This window comes from Sebastes fasciatus, chromosome 6 (genome assembly GCF_043250625.1).
Source record: "Sebastes fasciatus isolate fSebFas1 chromosome 6, fSebFas1.pri, whole genome shotgun sequence".
NCBI classification, from domain to species: domain Eukaryota; kingdom Metazoa; phylum Chordata; class Actinopteri; order Perciformes; family Sebastidae; genus Sebastes; species Sebastes fasciatus.
The window spans coordinates 3,509,599-3,530,692 of NC_133800.1; the positions used below are offsets into that span (position 1 = coordinate 3,509,599).

Sequence of the window (21,094 nt, forward strand, 5' to 3'; positions counted from 1 at the left end):
AACACATTTGTAATTGATTTGACATTCATTTGCTTCAGTTCATCAGTTATTTGGTAACATTTTAAATGCATGGCAAAAACTGGCCTTATTTGTTAAAGCTGCAATTTCTAACAACCCGTCTAAACCTTTGACACATTTTTCAGTTTTCCATATGTTGTCAGTCAAATGGATGGCATTATAAATGAGGCATTTCTGGCTGAAGTTTGGTCAGGGAAGCATCACCTTAGTTTTTCTGTGCTTGTTGTAAGCCTACATTTTCTCTTATAGTACATGAAACCAGATTTCAATCTTAATGTTGCAGATTATAAACCCATTAAAAGCATACATCATATATAATTAGGGCTGTCAAAGTTAACGCAATAATAAAGGGTTAACGCAAATTTGTTTTAATGCCACTGATTTCTTTAACGCATTAATACAACTCGCGATTTTTAGGTTGTAGCGGGCTCAGTTTTAAAGCCAGAGTGAAGATTTTGATATCGTATGAAGGTAGAAAACCTGAGGAATTCATTGGGATCTAGCTTTTCGTTCAGGAGGCTAAATAATCCTCCAAAAGTATGCTAAATTTTGGCGAGGAAAAACTGGCACGGCGATTTTCAAAGGGGTCTCTTGATCTCTGACCTCAAGATATGTGAATGAAAATTGGTTCTATGGGTACCTGGTACCAGTACCTGTGAGGGTTTCTGGACAATATTTGTCATTGTTTTGTGTTGTTAATTGATTTCCAATAATAAATATGTACATACTTTTGCATAAAGCAGCATATTTGCCCTCTTCCATGTTGCTAAGAATATTAAATACTTGACAAATCTCCCTAATAATGTGTTTTTTGAACATTACAGCATGTAAACATGTTCTAGTAGAAACACAAAATACAAGTATGAACCTGAAAATGAGCATGATATGGGACCTTTAACTTTGACAGCCCTAAATAATACCATTAACATTATTCATAGGTTGTCTTTTCTTGGGATGGAAAACCAGAGAGAAGGTCATCACATTAGTCAATTGTAGTCATTTTTATTCTCTTCCATTCTAAAGTTGTGTGGTGTGTTTGTCTGACCTGAGGCCAGTTTGATCTCCAGAGCAGTGCGAATCAGGGCCATCAGGGTGGAGGTGAAATGGACGCTGTTGTCATCAGCGATGGGCATGTTCATTTTGACGAGGCGCTGAGGAGAGGAGACGAGTGGTGACAGAGAGACTTTAGATCACTGAGTGACAGCAAACAGCCCCACCACAACATACAATCCACCCAGAGAAATCAATCTGTGTGCTGCTGTGATCCGATGCTCTCCACGGATACACTCTCTTAGCATCAAGTACCTTAAAGGTGCTCCGCTAAATTTTGTTGAATATGTGCGTTTGGCCGTGTTGATAAAATCTTACTGAGACTCAGTTCAGCACACAAAAAGCCTTCTCTACAAGTACATACAGAGGAGACAAACTAGACATTCACATTCACTGCTATTGGCTACAGTATGCACTACGCTGCAAGTCAAAGTGCACTGGTGCAAGACTGACATTGACCGAAAAAAAGGTGAGAGTAGGCATGTAACGCATAACCATGAAGGTGCCTCGACAGTCGCAGGAGCTCGACTCTGTGGTTGCCATCCTAGCAATCATCAACTTGCAGTTGAAGGGGGGTTGAGTATGCTCTACATGTGCAGTGGCAGCTAGCAATAAAGAGTGTCCATTCCACCAAGCTTGGGCAGTCTTAGCAGGAAGACTTGGTTCATATAGAACTAATGGCGCCATTGGATGCATACAGAATGCTGTGGGATTGTTGTTGTAAGAGTTGAGCTCCCCTGAACACAAAAAGCATTCACCTACATGTGCTATCAGTGGCAGTGCAGAAAGTAAGAAAGACCAGAGTCAGAATGAGACAGGGATGGAGAGCTGAGGGGCAAACACACACACACACACACACACACACACACACACACACACACACACATGTACATATGGTCACACATTCACCTACACATGCATACAGACACACACACCATCACAGGCTGCACAGTTAAAAAGACAGCATTAGAGACATAGAAAGTTCAGAAGACAAGTACAGTAGCTGTTTTTAGACAGAATGCTTGTCTAAACTTTCAGAGTGAATGAGATCTTATATTTGACTTAAAGGTCCCATATTGTAAAAAGTGAGATTTTCATGTATTTTATATTATAAAGCAGGTTCAAGTATTATATAAATACTGTTAAACTATCAAAATGCTCAATATACGGAGAAATACACACAGCCCGTATTCAGAAATTGTGCGTATGAAACAAGCCGTTTGGATTTCTGTCCATTTGTGATGTCACAAATATACAATATTTAGGCCATTACACGGTTTTAAACGTAAATATTCTAAATGGGTCCCAGTTTACTTCCTGTTGCAGTGCATGTAAATAACATCAGCTGACAGGATGTAAACATGGACCCAAACTGTTGCGTAGCAACACAATTCCATTGCAATTCCGTTGAAATGCACTAAAACGGAGCGTTTTAGACAGAGGGTAAATACAGGTATATTCAGGCAGACAGTATGAGGAAAATAACGTTTTTTTTTAAATATTACAGCATGTAAACATGTTCTAGTAGAAACACAAAATACAAGTAGGAACCTGAAAATGAGCACGATATGGGACCTTTAAAGCAAATCTTAACCCAGCATTTTTACAGCCTAATTAAACAACTGAGGATACGCCACATTGTGTCCACATGGACTTTATACAGCATGACCCCATTTACACCTGGTATTAGCATTCAACCCTGCAACTGAATTTGTTATCTGATAATGACATCTGATCACAGACCTTTGCATTTACACCTGGTATTATCATCTCAATTCTGATTCCATTGTGAATAGATCTCAACATGCATTATTAGGCCGGGGGAGCTGGTGGACTAATCAACAAACGTTTTCTGAACGTCACAAATAAATGACTCTTTGTAGTAACAGAATATGATCATTTGGGTCCAATAAAACTGAATAAGTATCGAAGAGCTTTATCTTTAAATCATTTTCATGACAGTCTAATGGCCATACTTTATGGTCCCAAAAAAAGTGGAAGCCTGAGAAAGCCAGTGGGCTACCTCTGGGTCTGAGAAGTGCATTAAACGTGCATTCTCTCTAATAGCCAGCAGGGGGCGACTCCTGGTTGCTAAAAAGAAGTCTGATTGTATAGAAGTCTTTGAGAAAATGAGCTTACTTCTCTCTTGATTTATTCCCTCAGTAAACATTGTAAACATGAGTTTATAGTCTCAATCACTAATTTAAAGTCTTCTTCAATACAGCATGATGTTCATTTAGTAAATTATGGTCAATTAGAGTCAAATAGACCATAAATCAGGGGATGCTTTAGGGCGGGGCTACCTTGTGATTGACAGATCGCTACCACAGCGTTGTCCGGTCTGGGAGTTGTCTGTGTTTCCGTCTTAAAACTTTAACCCTTTCACAGTGTGTTTTCACTTCATGAAAGTTAATTGTAACATTTTGGTTGCCTAAAAAAATTTCTTATTCAGTGCTCGGTTGTACTTAGCTCCACTCTATAGGTCACTTCTTTTTCTCTTTTATCTCAATCAATATTTAGCCCGAAATAAATAAATAGATACATAAAATAAAAAATAAAAATTACATTGACATATTTTTGTCAATGCTGTGCAGCACGAACATTCTAGCGCACACACACACACACACACACACAGAAATATTTCCAACAGTGGATAGACTGAGATGAGATGAGAGAAAGAATGAGAGGGAATGGGCAGCAAAGACAGAACCACAAAGTGAGAAGCACACAGAGAAAATATTACTCCCACAGAAAAGCAACAGAAGCTTCACATACACACACCAACCAGCACGCACACACACGCACACACACACACACGCACACACTGCTCCACAAAATAAAACCCCAACTAGGGCATTTCATTCAAAGGAAATAATAATAATAATAAATATGATAGTATAATAATGACACAAGGGAGCAAATTTCCTCCATAAACATAGTATAATATGCTAATTAACATGACTTTAAGTATTCTTAGTTAAGCTCTATGTTATTATCGTTAGTGATGGGTATTAGCCCACACAAAGAAACAGTAAAGACAGTAAAGATGAGGTATAGGGGCTTACACCAAAAATATCAGAGTGCTAGCAAAACAAAGTGAAGAAACGAGGGAACACTGCAGAGCACAGACATTGGGTTGAGTTCACGCCAATGGGAGAAAGATTGTCGAGCACAGGAAAGAAGGTGGAGGAAGAGGAGGGGTCTACCTTGTAGGCGACTCTTGGCGGACATTTCTTTCCCAAACCTAAGGGTGGGGACATGTGGAGCAGCATCTGATACATATCGAGGTACTTGATACGGCCACTTCACAGGGTAGGAAATAAAAAAAAAAACAGAACGCAAACAGAGAAGGATGGGGAGTTAGAGAAGGAGGAGAGGAACAAAGGAAAAAAAACAAGAGAATAATGGAAAGGAAAAACAGAAATCTGTTGTTAATAGATTTCCTAGAGTGAGATGTGAGGTGGATGTCATCCTCGGCCTCTGTGTCGGGGCACGGGGATGCATCGCTGTGGAGCTCAGGATCCCTGACAGGAAACATGGAATGGTAAAGAGTGAGCTTGGTGGGAGAGGGGAGGAGGGGGGAGAGAAGAAGGGAGGATGGGTTGACCCAACACACAGAATGCTGATGGGAGGGAAGAGAAATGACAGCATTGTAACGGGGATGTCTGCCTCGGCATGCTAGCAGACATCCCGCTGGTACTTCAACCAGGGTGCACGGAGACAAAGGTTTCAACGCCAGCCTGAGCTTTGGTTTGGGGCATAGCCTGGCTTCATATCACGTTCTTCAGAAGGCTTTTGATCTAATTCATATTTTTTTAAAGATCTGAATGTCAAGCCAAGTCAAGTCAAGTCAATTGTCATTTCTATAGCCCAATATCTTTACGATCTGTACAGTCTACAACTGCCTTGATCCTTAGACCCTCCAATGTCGTGATCAACACTTTTAGGGGTTTAAACTGACGGAAATGGGAAGTAAAACATGTCTGCTGTCTAAATATTACAGACAGGAGAGAGTAAGCATGGCAGGTGGCATGTTGGACAATGCTGTGGCTTTGAAAGCTTTGTTTCCACTCCGGCATCATCAACCAAAGCCAGTCAGTTTGGAGGGGCGGGTGCTAGTGTAAAGGCGATTTCATTGGTGCACAGCCATTCAGTTAAGTCTTTTGGCATAGAGCTACACAAAGCACCCTAGTGACGGAAATGTCTGGTAATTGCAAACCTTGTATGCTACCCTATTAGGGCAGTTCTTCCCTAAGCCAAGGGGGGGTGAGATAACGCGTAACAAATTGTACATATCCTTATAGGAAATCCGTCCGCTGTGGAAAAGAACAAGCACATAAATAAACATTCAAGACAGCTTAAAATAAAACAATGATCATCAGTGGGCTGACTGCATACAACAAGGTACGTGCATGGCGCCTCAATTAGTCACCTTAGTCACAAACGGGGAAGAGAGGAGTAAATTAGGGTATCTGTTTCCCCCCACTTTACTTTGTATGCTACTCTCTGGGGCCCAGAGGGAGGCGTGAACATACCATGCAGCCGGGTCGTACTCGGCCCAAACCCGGATGAACTCATCGAGGTGATGAGGCCCCAGGATGGAGGAGTCTCTGGTTAGGTACTCAAAGTTATCCATTATGACAGCCACAAACAGGTTCAGCATCTGGAACACAGACGTTAGGTCGAGTGAGCCGGTGTTTTGGTCTGGTCGCAGCTAAATTTAAAACAATAATTTTCTCATTTACATACTATCATGGCTACGGAGAACTAAACCTGACAAAATCAAAAATAAATCAATAAATATATGACTCGACTGAAGACTCAACCTCGGGGAGGAGATTGACAGTGGGTCTGCTAAACAGTTCGGCTTAAGACAATTGGTCTGCACATGTGTACCGGTACGAGGCAGCAGTGGGGGGACGGGGAGCCCCCTCATTTGCATAACGAGGCAGACATGCATGAAGAAATGTAAAAAGAAATGTAAAAAGAAATCAGAATACAGAAAAAAAATAAGTTTGGTGAAATGCAAAGAGAAATTTTGCATACAAAAAAATACATACATTTAAAAATAAATATAAAATAAATTAAAAATATACCAAAAATAAATAAATATATGCAAAAATTAATAAATACATTTTAAAATTAATATACAAATATATACACACACACATATGGGTGCTTTTTGTGTGAATAAGTGACGTCTATTGAAACCCAGTGTTGCATTTTTGCAACATTGAAAAAAAAAAATTATTATTATATGTATTATATATATTTTTTTAATTATGAAGGTTTCCTATACGACATGTCAAAAACGTAACTGGAAAGTGGTATGTCTTACAGTATTACTATTTTCCTGCCCAAAAACATTGCTATGATACAGTTTAAAGTCAGGGGTGTTGGGATATGTAGTGTTTGTCTGCATTCAGTCAGGATTAGGTACCAGGATATCGCGTTCATGAGAATGGGTCAGACAGGTAGTCAGACGGATGGTCGGACAACCCGAAAACATAATGCCTCCGGGCCACGGGGGGTCGCCGGTGCAAAGGCATAAAAAGTAAACTTGAAAAGAATTAAGAAAAACAATTTCTTTGGCCACTGTACTTGGTTTATAGAATATAAAATGGTGGACATATACTGTACAATTTGTCAAATTACATTTGCTACAATTACTCTTACGAAATAACATGAATCTGAGCTTTGTGGCAAGGCCAATGTGTCACATCTGACATACTAAATCAGGCCGACGGTTAAAGTGGCTACATTTAGGTGTGTTTAGTACTAACCAGGAAGGAGCAGAGGAAGATAAAGGAGACAAAGTAGAAGTAGGCAAAATCACTGCCACACTCTTTCCCTTGGGACCCCGATCGCTCGTCACAGGTTCGGTGACTCAAACACGATAACATGATCTCGTGCCAGGACTCGCCAGTTGCGCTCCTGATGCACGTCAAAACACAGACAGGGAGAGAGAAACAGAGAAGCTTTGATTGAAGAGACATAAAGGGCTTAAAGTTCAGCTTCAACAACATTAAACAGGCACGGTTGTATTCTGTTCTGTGAAATGATAGTTAGAAGTCAGATAATGTCGTCTCAACAGAAGTTGAATTGAAAATGTGTAAAGTGTGCTTGAAGCTAAATTGACCGGGTTGGCAAACCTTGCTTTATGTTGTATTAACAATGTATTACTACAAGTCTCTTGTACATTCATGATTAAATAAGCAACAATGTTAAAGTTAAAAAAAAAAAACATTCTTAGGTATTATTTATTAGAGTTTAACACAAAAAAGACGGAGCTAATCTTCATCAGTATGTGTGGGTGTGGTTTCACATTCACATTTGAATGACAGCAGCATTACATGGCAATATATGCAACCACCCACCAGCTAACAAAAGATTTTGAAATAAAGTTGCTTAATTCTGATTAGTGCTCAGAAGAACACCTTCTTCCGACAGAGCCCGCCCACTTCAAATCAGTAGGAAGAGCACAGACAAAAACACAACAATCTCTCCTGTGAAATAACTCAAACTTGCAGGCAGAATATTGTGTCTTCATGTAGGAGGACCTCACGGCTAACAGTAAGAAGCTGATTGAGAAAATAGTTTTTGGGGTCCTTTAATGCTTTACTGATGAAACTAAAATCAAAATAATGTCAGAATGAATCTGAAACTAATTCATGGTGTTGGGCTATGGGTCTCAAATCACTGCCAAATCTGCAGTGTCTTTTTGTATTTGTATTTGTAGAATGGTATAAGTGGATAGCTTTTGAACTTCCTGAATTGTGTCGGCAGCTTCAACGAGAGCATGTACACGTTTTCTTTTTGATAATGCTTACGCCCGGGACACACAGGGAACGCCAGGAGCGCGTGGCGTGGAGGCTGCATGATTCACGCATCAAGTGTTCACACCAGCTGCGTTTCAGCTGCATGTCTTCTGCTGCAGCTGCTGCTTTTAATCGACAATTAAAACTCAGTACTATATTCATTCATGGAGCTCTCCAAGTCACTGCATGTTCTAGAACACTGTCCGGCACATATTTCAGAATAAAAGCCTTGTGTTAACAAATGAAGGAATTCTGTCCACAGAAAAAATGCTTGAGGGCTTTTATTTCAAAATGAAAGCAGGAAGTGTTGATTTAAAAATAAGTATTTACTTTTTTTCATCTCCGTAATATGTTCTACAGATGTGTAGACATCGAAACTGTAGTAATGTAACTGATATGATGTTAATATACAGTCAATAGATCATTTTCACTGTCTGTTGTTGCTGTGAAAAAGCGGCACGCGTCAAAAATAGGTGAGACGCGAGAACAGACGCAGCTGAGACGCGCGTGTGATGTGCGTGAGACACATGTCTCACGCGGGCAGTGTGGCTGCTCTAACCTGTTAACACGTACGCCGAAATAAAAAACAACAGGCAATGCAGCCGCCACGCGCTCCTGACGTTCCTGGTGTGGATGAGGCTTTATGGTTAAGGCTGGCTCAGGCTGCCTTTGACCAGCCCCTAGTTATGCTTCTATAGGCCTAGCGGGACTTCCTATGACACACTGAGCTCCTCTCTCCTTCTCTCCCTCTCCATCTGTCTTCATTCAGCTCCCATTCATGCATGTGACTAACTTGGCTTCTCTTTGTGCTTTCTCGTCTTGCAGGTATCCGTGGATCGGGGTTACACCTGTTGCGCCTGCTGCCGTTGGCCCTGCTTGACACCCACTGCTACTATCATTATCATCAGTCATATTTCTATTATTATTACTGCTATCATTATACTGTATGTATCATTTCTGTCATATGGATTGACTATATTGTAATTGTATTATGCTGTTTATTCTGTACATATGACATCTATTGCACTTCTGTCCATCCTGGGAGAGGGATCCCTCCTATTTTTTGCCCCTCCCTTTGGAGGTTTTCCGGGCAGGAGGCCCCCGGGAACACGCTGGAGAGATTATATGTATATCTCGTCTGACCTGGGAACGCCTCGGGGTCCCCCAGGAAGAGCTGGAAAAAGTTGCTGAGGAGAGGGGTGTCTGGAATTCCCTGCTAAGCCTGTTAAGTTATATATATATATATATATATATATATATATATATATATATATATATATATATATGTTGTATTTATAAAGTTTTTTATACCTGAACAGAAGCATGAGAGCTTGGAGGAAAGTGCGGAAGTTGTTGTGGTGATTGATCTCTGTGTCCTCATTCATCTCAATGTTGCCAAACACCTACAGCAGAGACAGAGTGAGGGGAAATGGTTTATGTTTTTCACGTTCAGGCCACAACATTTCAGTAGTGAACCACTATATAAATATCATTGCCTGTGTGACCACAGCATCACCCACCTGCATCCCAATGATGGCATAAATGAAGAACAGCATAGCAATCAGAAGGCAAACATAAGGAAGGGCCTAAAGGACAGAAAACAGGAAACCAAAACACATTCACTTATTAATATCCACTCTGAATTATTCCAGCCAGGATGTTTGAGTTCGGTAGAAGAGGAAGACAAACAAACCACAGAAGTCAGATTGTATACAGTAGAACATTCAGACTTGCATGATGTCAACAATAAACATGGCGACACTCAAGGAGATGACTATATTGTTAATCCTGACATCACGGCGCCATCGTAGACGACATGTAAGGCCCCTAAATTAAGCATGGCGTGACAATGGCGAGTATTGCTCCTACCGTTGTGTGCGTATTGCATCTTGCGGACGTGATTTCTGAAGGTGGAGATACATAAAATCCAACACCCAAAACGCTCCGATTTGTGGGCGGTGCTTGGTTTTGTTTTCAACATGGCTGTCGGGTCACAAACTTTCACATTTTACAGCTAAATAGTACACTAAAATAGGCAGTAACATACAGCGCTGCCTAGTTTGACAGTTTGATCATAGTTTTACGAGCCTGGCGTGTTAAAATAAAGCTTTGAAACCAATTGTATTTGCTTGTGAATACTTATGAGACACCATACCATTTTGCCCCAAAAGACTTTCCCATAGACTTACATTGAGGTAAATCAACTTCCACTTATACTAGTATATAGTATGGGGCCTTTATTGTAGCCCAACTATTTGCAAATGTGTGTGGCAGGGGTGATTCTAGGATCAGACCTTCAGAGAATGTGACATGTGTACAGCCAAGGTTGTAGGACACATATCAAGTGAGGGGATAGGGGGTCCTCCCCCCAGGACATTTTGAGTGTCAAACACTTAATTTTCTGCATTCTGGTGAATTTTTTCTTTTCTGCATCAAGCAATGGTGAAATTGTCTTTATTTATGTAAAAGAAAACACTAAATTCAGGTGCCAGGTGACAATTCAAAATATACTGGAATATAATGCAGTAAGGCTCTCAGGCGTTCTGCATTGCTATCAAATATTTATTATCCTGTAGATAAACTTTTTTCAGTTAATGTTTTCCTACTATAATCTATATCTATAGTAATAATGGCCAATTTGACCTAAAGTTCTCCGTCAGAACATTCAGCAATTTTATTTGCTAACGTTTCAACTTACTTGTGTTTTGCCACTGCACTATGATGACATTCACTACCTACTTATTCTCCTTTGGTTTTATTGGTGGACTACCAACGTTAAAGGTGCATGCCGCCACCCAGTATTTTGCTCCAAGAGCTGGAAATACAGACAAGTCATCAGTTACAACTCAGCAGGCCTCTCAATTGGTTTCTTGTCTTTTCGTCTGGACCGCAGAGGACCAGCCCTACAAAGTCTGTCACTGAGTGACTGAGTGAGTGTTGGAGTTTCCTCATTGGCCGTTGCTCTTTCAAAATGAAAAGGCGGGAGCAGTCCCTTGTTTACATTTTCAGGGGGGGGGGTGGTTCAACTCACCAGCGTGAGTGCTCTTCTATCGGCAAAAGCAGGAGAAGCAGTCACCCAGTGCATGGTGGGAGTGTTGCGGTGAGTTGGAGAGGGTCAGTATGTGCATAAAGTTGAAAAATTTCAACCAGCGCAACGCGTCCGGCTCACGAAACTTAAGCCAAACTGTAATCTAGTTCTAAAATGTGAAACAAGACTCAGCAGTGGCATAGCTTATTTCTTGCTTAAAATGTTTTCAGAAGCAGATTTTGGTGGATTGTTTAGACGGAATAACTGAAAGTTTACGAGCAGGCCGCCGTGTTGTTTCCTGTTTCCTGAGCAGAAAACCAGGGACCAATCAGGTGCATTCCATGATCGGGTTCGTCATCGCTTGAACGGCCAGTTGAGTGGAGCAGCGCGTCTCCTAGCGTCCTCGCCGGACCTGGTGGACATGTACCGCTGGATTTAACATTATAGACATGACCACTGACTATACTATTTGTACGTTCAGCCTTGTTACATGTGACTTTTGCTACACTTCTGCACTGCTGCTCTCCGTGGCACAGATCTGCAAATGCGTGTGGCGATTTGCAAATGTATTGGTGAGCATGTGATAATGTGTGTGTGTGAGCACCTTGAAGGACTGGACGAAGGTCCACAGCAGAATGCGGATGGTGTAGCCCTGTCTCAGCAGCTTGATGAGCCGAGCGGCTCTGAACAGCCTCAGGAAGCTCAGGTTCAGCAGCCTGGCCTGTTAGACACAGACGGGACATCATATAACTCACTGATAAACACCTTTATCAGGGCAGGATTATTTTAAAAGTCACTTCAGCTGGTTACAAAATATCATGATGGTGTCAAAACAGTCCGACAAGTCTCATCTACCGGAAAGCGCTGGCTCTTCCTTACACTTGTGAATTTTGACACAACAACACGGTAAAACAGTCTCAAAAGGATCCACAGGAATCTGTTGAGATTCACAAATACATTTCCATTTTAAAATGCTAAATTGACAATTCCCAAATGAATATAAGGTTTGTGAATGTTATTAAACCATGCAAATGGGGATGTTGTGGTAAAAATATGATGTATTTGTGCAACTGTTGTGGTTATTTACCAATGATGACATACGAGTTGTGAATTAGAGGCACAGATACAGATAGAGATTTACATATATAAGTCACTCAACATTTATTTGTGCATTGTGTCAACTTGTATCAAGTTGCATCATGGGAAGTGTAGCTCCCACGGCACTTTTATACAGAGTGTAAAAAGCTTGGCCCACATGTGACTCAGTGTTTCCGGCTCTAGTCACACATGACAGGACAGAGACATTATGTTGGTGTAATAAACTGGGAAGAAAAGTTTGGAAACTTGTGTTTGGTGGATTATTTCTCTGTTGTTACAATGCTAATGGTCATTGTATTTTACATGGTTGGAAAGCCTGTTTATTTACCTTCACAATGATGCCCAACTTGTAAGGATCATGCATTTGTGGGATGAGCAGCACAGCTGATTATGTGGGTAGCGCCTAAGAAAAATTTGCCAAAATGCTCTGCCAATGGTAAACAGTGTATTCTCCTGTTGGTGTTGACTCTTGTTTTGAGTTGTTTGGTGGATGATTGAACTCTCTATCAGTAACAAGGAACAAACAAGACATATTGGCAATTTGACACTTTATTCATTTAATACACCGTCAGGAGCCTCAGTAGCGGTGGAAGATCCATACGCAGCCACAACAGCCTGGCACCTCCTCCTCATGCTGATCACCAACCTGGTGACACGTTGCTGTGGGATGGCGTTCCATTCCTCAACCAGGATTCGTTGCAGGTCAGTCAGCGTGGTTGTGTGTTCCCTCAACGATGTCACAGGCAAAACAAGGCTTGTCATCATTGAAGGCCATCTCAATGCAGTGAGATATCGGGATGAGATTCTGCAGCCAGTGGTGATCCCATATCTCCACAATCTGGGACCTAACTTCATCCTCCAAGAAACAACGCTCACCCCCACAGAGCCAGGGTTATCACAGACTACCTCCACAATGTGGGAGTAGAGAGAATGGAACGGCCTGCCAAGAGTCCAGACCTCAACCCAATTGAACACTTGTGGGATCAGCTTGGGCGTGCTGTACGTGTTAACGAGATCAACACAACCACGCTGGCTGATCTGCAACAAATCCTGGTTGAGGAATGGAACGCCATCCCACAGCAACGTGTGACCAGGTTGGTGACCATTAGTTTATGGTCTCAATCGCTAGTTTCAAGTCTTCTTCAATACAGCATGATGTTCATTTAGTCAATTATGGTCCCATTTAGAGTCAGATAGACCATAAAGCAGGGGATGCTTTAGGGCGTGGCTACCTTGTGATTGACAGATTGCTACCACGGCGTTGTCGTGTCTGGGTGTTGTCCGTGTTTTCATCCTACAACTTTAACCCTTTCACAGTGTGTTTTCAGTTCATGAAAGTTAATTAGAACCTTTTCGGTCGCCTGAAAAATGTCTTATTCAGCGTTCAGTTGTACTTAGCTCCACCCTCTCATGTCACGTCTGGTAGCAATATACCAAGATGGCGACAGCCAAAATGCCGAACTCGAGGCTTCAAAACCTCTGTCCACAAACCAATGGGTGATGTCACAGTGACTATGTCCACTTCTTATATACAGTCTATGCTTCAGACGTGTAATATTGCCACATTTACTATATGTAACAAGATACATGTCTGAGAGGGATTAGAGTCACGATATCTTGGTCTTTTGGACATTCTTCTTTTAGTGCGTCTCTCATAAGTTCCCCAACTTTACAGTATGGAAGGGCAACACTAACTTGCTGGAGTACTCTTTTAACTCACATTCAAAGACCATAACATTTTATATATTAAAGGGGACATATCATGCTCATTTTCGGATTCATACTTGTATTTTGGGTCCGTCTGAAATTCTCCGTCTTAGCGCCTGTCTCTTTAAGCCACCCTCCCGATAAAAGCCCGGTCGGCTCTGATTGGTTTGTGAGAAAAACCTGGCACACCTTTGCAAAGGTAGTTCTCAAGCCGTGGGCGGTATATTATAATGAGCCTGCGTGTGACATAGGAAGGGAAGCCAAATCTGATTGGCTTGTTGAATCACATGTTTTCTGATCTAGACAGCCCACAAAGAACTGACTGGGTTTGTCTTATTTCAAAGTTTGTGGGTTGGAAGACACTCCTGATACCCAAATGTATGAGCACAACAGGGTTGGGCAGTTGGACGAATAGATCGGCTATGGTTTTAGAGCCATTTTTTTTGGGTGATGATTGTCCGAATAATGAGAACCGCTCATCCGCTGCTCAGCGGGCAGAGAGAGAGAGAGACAGAAGGGGTACATCTAACTTGAGAGTTGAGACCCAACCAGAATTGCCGATTGTTGTAAGGACTAACCAAGACGATTTTAGTGAGTTTTCTTTTGTCTGTCGAGTTTGAATGAAGCGTGTATTACGATGCTCCCCCCTCTAGAACAGCTGATCGTCCAGCTGAAACTACCACGCCTGTGTGAATATATCTGCAATTGCCGGTTGCTGTGCTGACGATGGCCGGTTGGAAAATGTTAACGTATCACCCAACGCTAGTGCACAAGCACTGACAGAGGGAGTTTTTCATGATATGTCCCCTTTAAATAAAATAGTAGGTAAGATAAGAGCAGAGAATGGCAACAGGAAGTCACTCACCGTAGTCTAGTGATGTTTGGGACCAGGGCATGGCAACACCGGTGACGACAATCAACAAGATGGAAATGTAGAGAGATAGAGAGACAGAAGGAGACAGAGAGAGAGAGAGAGAGAGAGAGAGAGAGAGAGAGAGAGAGAAAGCAGAGGAAGATGAGGAGAGAGGACGGAGAGGCAAGAGAACAGGAACAGTCATATTGCACAACATAAACTGATACAGCTCAACAAATACACACATGTAAATCAGTCAAAAGCTACTTCACAATACAAACATGTATAATGTGCACAGACAGGAAGTGTCTGGAGTGAATAAAGAAACAAGACAGAAAGCATAGCAGAGTATTGCTCCAGTGTAAAGCACACATTAAAGATTACTCTCTCTGAGGTGGATTCAAAGAAGCTGTCCATCCTCAGCCCTCTATGATAAATCCATCCTGTCAACATAAAACTGGCTCCCTTCTCTCTTAGTCTAAAGCTGTCTGGACCGCTGCCATGTGATTGTCTTTGCTGATGTGGCTGGACAGCTTGTTTGCACAAAGCTTGCTGTGCAGGCTGTCCCTGCCCCATTACCATAACAGCTGTGTTGTATGGGTACAATGCATTCAGCCTTGTTGATGTGAGGGTGGGGTGGGTGGGGACAGGTGCTCTTACATTGATTTCAGTCACCAGGATGTCAGTGATACTGCCCAACACTGTGACAAAGTCAAACACGTTCCAGGCGTCCTTTAAGTAGTTCTGAGAAACAACAGTTGAAAATCATTAGCTGTTATTTATCATTTGGGATATTTAACGTAGTTTCATAAATGTTACCCACCAATGGGCCAAAAGCAATGATCTTGAGGATACACTCCAGAGAGAAGAGAGCGGTGAAGACGATGTTGAGGTTCTTCAACATCGCTTCATAGATGCATGGAGCTTCATGGAACTGAAAGACAAGGGGCAAAGTTTTCCTCGCTGGCATGTGGGTGCAACACTGTTAAAGGAAACATTTTGTGAAATAAAGCTGATTGATAAGATCAATACCACTCTCATACAGTATGTGAAGCTATAGCAAGCAACTGGTTGACTAAGCTTAAAGCTGAGGGAGGCAATGTATTTTTAGTGTTATTAGGCAAAAATTCCATAATAACTTCTCAGCATATTGTGATTCAAGTGGTACCCCCCCCAGGTAGGCAGCTTTCTGGAAATGCCAGAATTTGAAAATACTAATAATAATCTATCGAGCTACAACATAGGCAAAGCGTTTCAGAGATGGAGAGAAAATGCGGCTAATAGACCTTCTGCTGGCCTTAGCCGTCATTGCTGCGCCGCAGCTGTGAGCGCCGTTCTCGTATACATCCATGGCGAGCTCACGCAGAAGGCGGAGAGCAAAATGATGCTTTCCCCGACATGCTGCCGTAGCTACCGTAGCAGTGAGGCTAGCTCATAGCGCTACCCGCGGCATAAGCAGAAGGCTAAACTTTTAGCAACATTTTCTCTCCATCTCCGAAACGCTTCGCCGATATTGTCGGAGTCTCTTTTTGATGAGTCCGTCTTCCGTTTTGGGGGTTTCTCTGCAGTGTAGGCAGTTGTTGCCGATGCTGGAATAGAAACTTTTCCTGTAGGATGTTCCGAACCTGTGATTGGCCAAAGTCTCCCGTCACGGGCTAGATTTTCTAAAGTCTGAAAACAGAGTTGAGAGGAGGAGCAGAAGTCTAGTTTCCTCTGAGAACACTTGAATTACAATATGCTGAAAGGTTATTGTGAAATTGTTGCCCAATGATGACAAAAATATACTGCCTACCCCAGCTTTAACTCTCAGCCGTCATTACCACCCATGTATTAATTTGCTTTTACAATTTGTTATTTCTACAGGTGTTACCTTTGGACAGGGCCTGGCTCGCTTCAATCTTTTATGCTAAGCTAAGCTAACTGGCTGCTGGCGGTAGCTTCATATTTACTATACAGAAATGAGAGTGGTATTGATCTTAACATTGACATTCTGCAAGAAAGGGAATACATGTACTGTATGTCTCAAAAACTATTCTTTTCCTGAGCTAACGAATGCAGGACTGACTTCACGAGACAAGCCTAAAAACCTATATTAATAACATCCTCTTCGAAACTTCTTACCTTCATCATGAGTACCACAGTATTGAGAGCGATCATGATCATGATGGAGTACTCAAATGGAGGTGAGACCACAAACTTCCACATCCTGTACTGGAAGGACTGCGTGTTCTGGGGCATGTAGCGTGTCAGAGGTTTGGCGTTTATGGAAAAGTCAATACAAGCCCTCTGTAACACAGAAAGCACACTGAAAGGAACCGCTCTCAAACCTCAGTGCTGGATGAAAGGACACATTTGCTATTGATCATTAGAATCTGTACTGGTGTGAGCAGCTGGCATGTAAAACTGACCACTTTGGACAAAAAGAGTTTTTAATAGCTGTGGATAACTGAACATACATTTTGGTCCCAGGTGCTCTTATGGTTTAAAAGCTGTGGATCATTGCTAAAGGGACCTTGTGTAGGATTTGGCAGCATCTAGTGGTGCGCTTGCAGATTCCCACCAACCCTCCGCTCACTCCGCCCTTTCTAAGACTGCGGTAGCGTGAGCCGCCGAGTGACTCCATTCACCTCACTCAGAGGCTATCCTTACCATAATAATACTAATTAGGGGCAAGGGAAGTCAGACGGCAGCCGTTGGTGCCACAGTTGTGCACTCTGTCACGTTACCGCAGTTTCACAAGCGTGTTGGAGAACTACGGTGGCCTTCAGGTAACGTTAAAAACGCGATAGGCTCTCAACAGAGCCAGAGTTTGGTTTGTCCGTTCTGGGCTACTGTAGCAACATGGCAGACTCCGTGAAGAGGACCCGCTCCCTATGTAGATATGAAGGGCTCATTCTAAGCTAACGAAGACACAACGATTCTCAGTTTCAGGTGATTATACAATAATGAAAACAGTTATGAATATATATTACCATTTCTGATAATAGATCCCCTGAAGTGCTACACACTGTACCTTTAAGTATTAAATGCGCATGCAGCTGTGAAAGCTTATAAGCCAAGAACAGACCAACAACAAGTATGTTTTCTTTAGTTTATAATTACCGGAAAATAACAATTGTTGTGTTTTCGTTATCGCAAACTGCAGGGACAAACTAATCACTGGCTTTAGATTGGGCCATTCGCATTTTCACGTCTTTGCGTCGGCCACCGTAGACACGGTTGGCAAGCGGGAACAGTGGTAGTTGGTTGCAATCTGCAACCTCACCGCTAGATGCCTCCAAATCCTACACAATGCACCTTTAAAGATCATTAAAACGTATTATTTAAGCTTAGCCAACCCACATATAGCTATATAATGAGCTGTGGTTCTGCACTAAAACCTGATGAAGTGGGTTATAGACCTTTTCATACTTGACATTCATACAACATTCTAAATGAGCCCCTCTGTATTTCCTGTTGCAATGTTCGTTAATGCAGTAGCTGACAGGAAGTGAACTTGGACCAAAGATGTTGCCCTAGCAACAGGATAGCAATAAAAAAGTCTATACCATAGAAATAATATAGGAGTAGAACGGTCATTGAACTGTTTGTTGTGGAAATTTGACTAGTAAAAAAGAAAATGGCGATTCGTGTTAGTTGTCATGGTGACAACAGAACCCACGTCAATGGGGCTGTAAAGTGTGGTCGCAGCTCGCCGCAGAAGAACAAAGGCAGCTCCTGGACACAGCTGGCTGGCTAGTTAACTACGTAGCTTGTCCCCAGGCGGAGGGATCGTTTAGACCCGGCGCTGCCGCTGGCCACCAGCTCGCTGGCAAACGGCCCGTTGATCGGCTCATTTTCCATAATCAGTGCAGCACCAAATCATGATGGAATCAGCTCAAGAGCTAACCAGCCTGCTGCCTGCTAGCTATCTTGCAAATCCCATCATGCTTTACGAGCCGAACAAAGTTGTCACCCATCTGGAGATCGCAACGTGCTTTCCTCTGCTGTGACAAGAGTGTGTGGATGAAGACTAAGTTGTTCAATTTGACTCATTAACATTTTCTATGTGCATCGTTACGTTACTACTCCACTGCTCAATTAGTCGTCGTTACTGCAAAACCTCTCCTCAGTGAGTCCGCGACTTGCCGCAAGTTGGTTTAGTTTATACGGAAGTCAGCCGCTACAACGGTCGCTATGGCAACGGTACACATAAGAATGGCCGCTCTGACCATCCTGCACTGTTCATTTGAATGGGAATGTTGGTTTTACGCCTATATTCTATTTCTATGGTCTATACAATAACACCTACTCTCTCACTCACAGCACATTGGACATGTGCTCACTGCTTTCAGACAGTTTTGTTTTCAGCATTATTTTGCCTAGTGGCATAGAGGATGTCAATGGTCATGATTCCAGTAGTCAATATCAAACATGTTTGAGCCAACCTCAAAGGGCATGTCCATTGTTTTTTGTTTTATATCATTCTGTAGAAATGAAGTCAAACTGTTGATGGAGATAGTGATAACAGCACTGTGTAAGAGACAGTTGTTTGTCATGTCTCTGCTTTACCTCGTTCTTTTCTAAGCTGCACTCAGACAAGGCCTTGTCTCCCTGCTCCTGGAAGGTGATGATTATTAGAGCGACGAAGATGTTGACAAAAAAGAAAGGGAAGACCACAAAGTAGACGACGTAGAAGATAGCCATTTCTATCCGGTAGCCTGGACTGGGACCTGTGTCTTCAAAGGTAGCATCTACAGAGTGCTTCAAGACACTGCAAGGAGAGTAGAGCACAACACCAAAGCCAGGAGGTGAGACACACTAACACATCCAGCCTGTAATGTTATTCTCCAAGGTGGTGGTAATGCTTAATTAGTAACAAAATGAAAAACCTAACCAGTGCCACAACAACAAAATTTGATTTTGATATATACAGTATATACAGTATATTTATATATCACTAAAATTTAGCATACGTTTGAAGTGTTATTTACCAGCTAGTATGAAACAAATGGATTTCTTAGGTTGTTCTAGTTTCATATGATGCCAGTATCTTCACTCTAGCTTTACAACTGAGCCCGCTACAGCCTCCGAAAGATCGATTGCATTAATGCGTTAAAGAAAATAGTGGCGTTAAAACGTATTCGCAGTTTACGCGGTATTGCATTAACTTTGACAGCCCTAATGCTGAATATTTATAAATATATATATATATTCAGCATTACAGATACTAGGCCACAAAACCCTCAGCTTATGTGAATTGAGCTGTATATCGTTGACTATCAGAACAAGCCCCAGTCTAGCATTTATTTTATCAAAATATATTATATTATATATATACACACAGACACATACACGCCTTACGCTCCCAGTTTCTAAACCATTGAACCACTGGAACAGGTGGACTTGAAAATAGTGGCTTTAAGGACAGCTTTGTTGCTGTCTCTTGCTTCAGCTAAATGAGTAGGTGAGATTCAGTACACCGAGCGTGTACAACATTCTCTAACTGACCTTGTGTCCTTCTATCCCCCGCCATTCTCCTCAGATGAGGCACTTGGGCGGTTACATATGTTGTGCCCGGTGCAGGCTTTATGCATCTAAATTGGCAGAACCAGAAGCTGTGGGAAAAGTGACCAGCTTTTTGTGTCTTGGGTAAAGAAACACTAAGGGAAGCCGGGCTCAAAGCTGTGGCTCTCACACTGGATTGTTGGGAGCTATTGCTTTAGCTTATAGCTCTAAGGGGTTGCAGCCACCAGAGGGGCTGCGTGCACATTCTCCCAGAGGTCTCACCACCTCATGGGCCTTTTTCAGAGGGATCTCCATTCAGCAGGTTTGTACCACAGCAGGGTGGGCCTCCCCACAAACCTTCGCCAGATTCTACAGGCTTGATGTTAGAGCTCCTCCGTTGGCTCACTTGGTGCTTAGGTTGGCTAAGCTTCAGTAAGGCTGCATTCACACCAGATCCAGCAGTGCGGCGAAAACGCAAGTTTTCCCATTCATTTTGAATGGGGGTAAGTGCATTTGGGCTGTTGCTGCCGCGGCCGCAGAGGATGCCGAAAAAACCCTGTAGCGGCCTGCGGCTGAGAAGTAGAAACAGAATCAACTTTTGGAGAAACAAAGCCCACCGTCACGCTGGCCAATCACATAACCGGCAATCCAGAGCTGTACAACCCAGCCATGAGGGAACAAGAGTTAACCGTTGCAGTTAATGGGCCATTAACCGCACAACCCTGACCTGGTGTGAATGCAGCCTAAAGGCCCACCAAGCCGACGTCCAGCCGTCGGACAGTTTGGGGCCATAGGTGAGTGCCTGTCGGCCTAGTTTTTGTGGTGTGCCCTGCACCGTGGGCTCTAGTCTGCCCATGTCAGAGGCTTTTCAGCCGACTGGGCATGTTCAATCGGCGGCGGTGTTCGTCGGTGAGAGAAATCACTCTGATTGGCGAATCATTACACAAGAAGAGAAACGGAAGTGAGGTAAGCAAGCAAATGAGCGAAGAAGACACACACAAAAGGCTCTTCTTGCTCGTATATCCGCAGTCCGGG

At 42.5% G+C, this 21,094-nt stretch overlaps 1 protein-coding gene across 3 annotated transcripts in view; it reads right to left on the bottom strand.

Moving 5' to 3' along the window:
* The window catches only part of LOC141768803 (voltage-dependent N-type calcium channel subunit alpha-1B-like), a 211,022-nt gene that overhangs the window by 41,390 nt on the left and 148,538 nt on the right, over nucleotides 1-21,094 (bottom strand). For 2 of the 3 annotated variants that reach the window (XM_074637176.1, XM_074637174.1), the window contains 11 exons: nucleotides 19,124-19,325; nucleotides 16,694-16,858; nucleotides 15,396-15,506; nucleotides 15,233-15,316; nucleotides 11,519-11,635; nucleotides 9,407-9,472; nucleotides 9,198-9,289; nucleotides 6,852-7,002; nucleotides 5,604-5,731; nucleotides 5,288-5,384; nucleotides 1,064-1,169 (listed from right to left, as the gene is read on the bottom strand). In XM_074637176.1, coding sequence (XP_074493277.1) covers nucleotides 1,064-1,169; nucleotides 5,288-5,384; nucleotides 5,604-5,731; nucleotides 6,852-7,002; nucleotides 9,198-9,289; nucleotides 9,407-9,472; nucleotides 11,519-11,635; nucleotides 15,233-15,316; nucleotides 15,396-15,506; nucleotides 16,694-16,858; nucleotides 19,124-19,325 — 1,319 coding nt within the window. Of the gene's footprint in view, nucleotides 1-1,063; nucleotides 1,170-4,274; nucleotides 4,372-5,287; nucleotides 5,385-5,603; nucleotides 5,732-6,851; nucleotides 7,003-9,197; nucleotides 9,290-9,406; nucleotides 9,473-11,518; nucleotides 11,636-15,232; nucleotides 15,317-15,395; nucleotides 15,507-16,693; nucleotides 16,859-19,123; nucleotides 19,326-21,094 lie in introns of all 3 variants that reach the window. The other variant, XM_074637175.1, reaches the window with a different exon arrangement.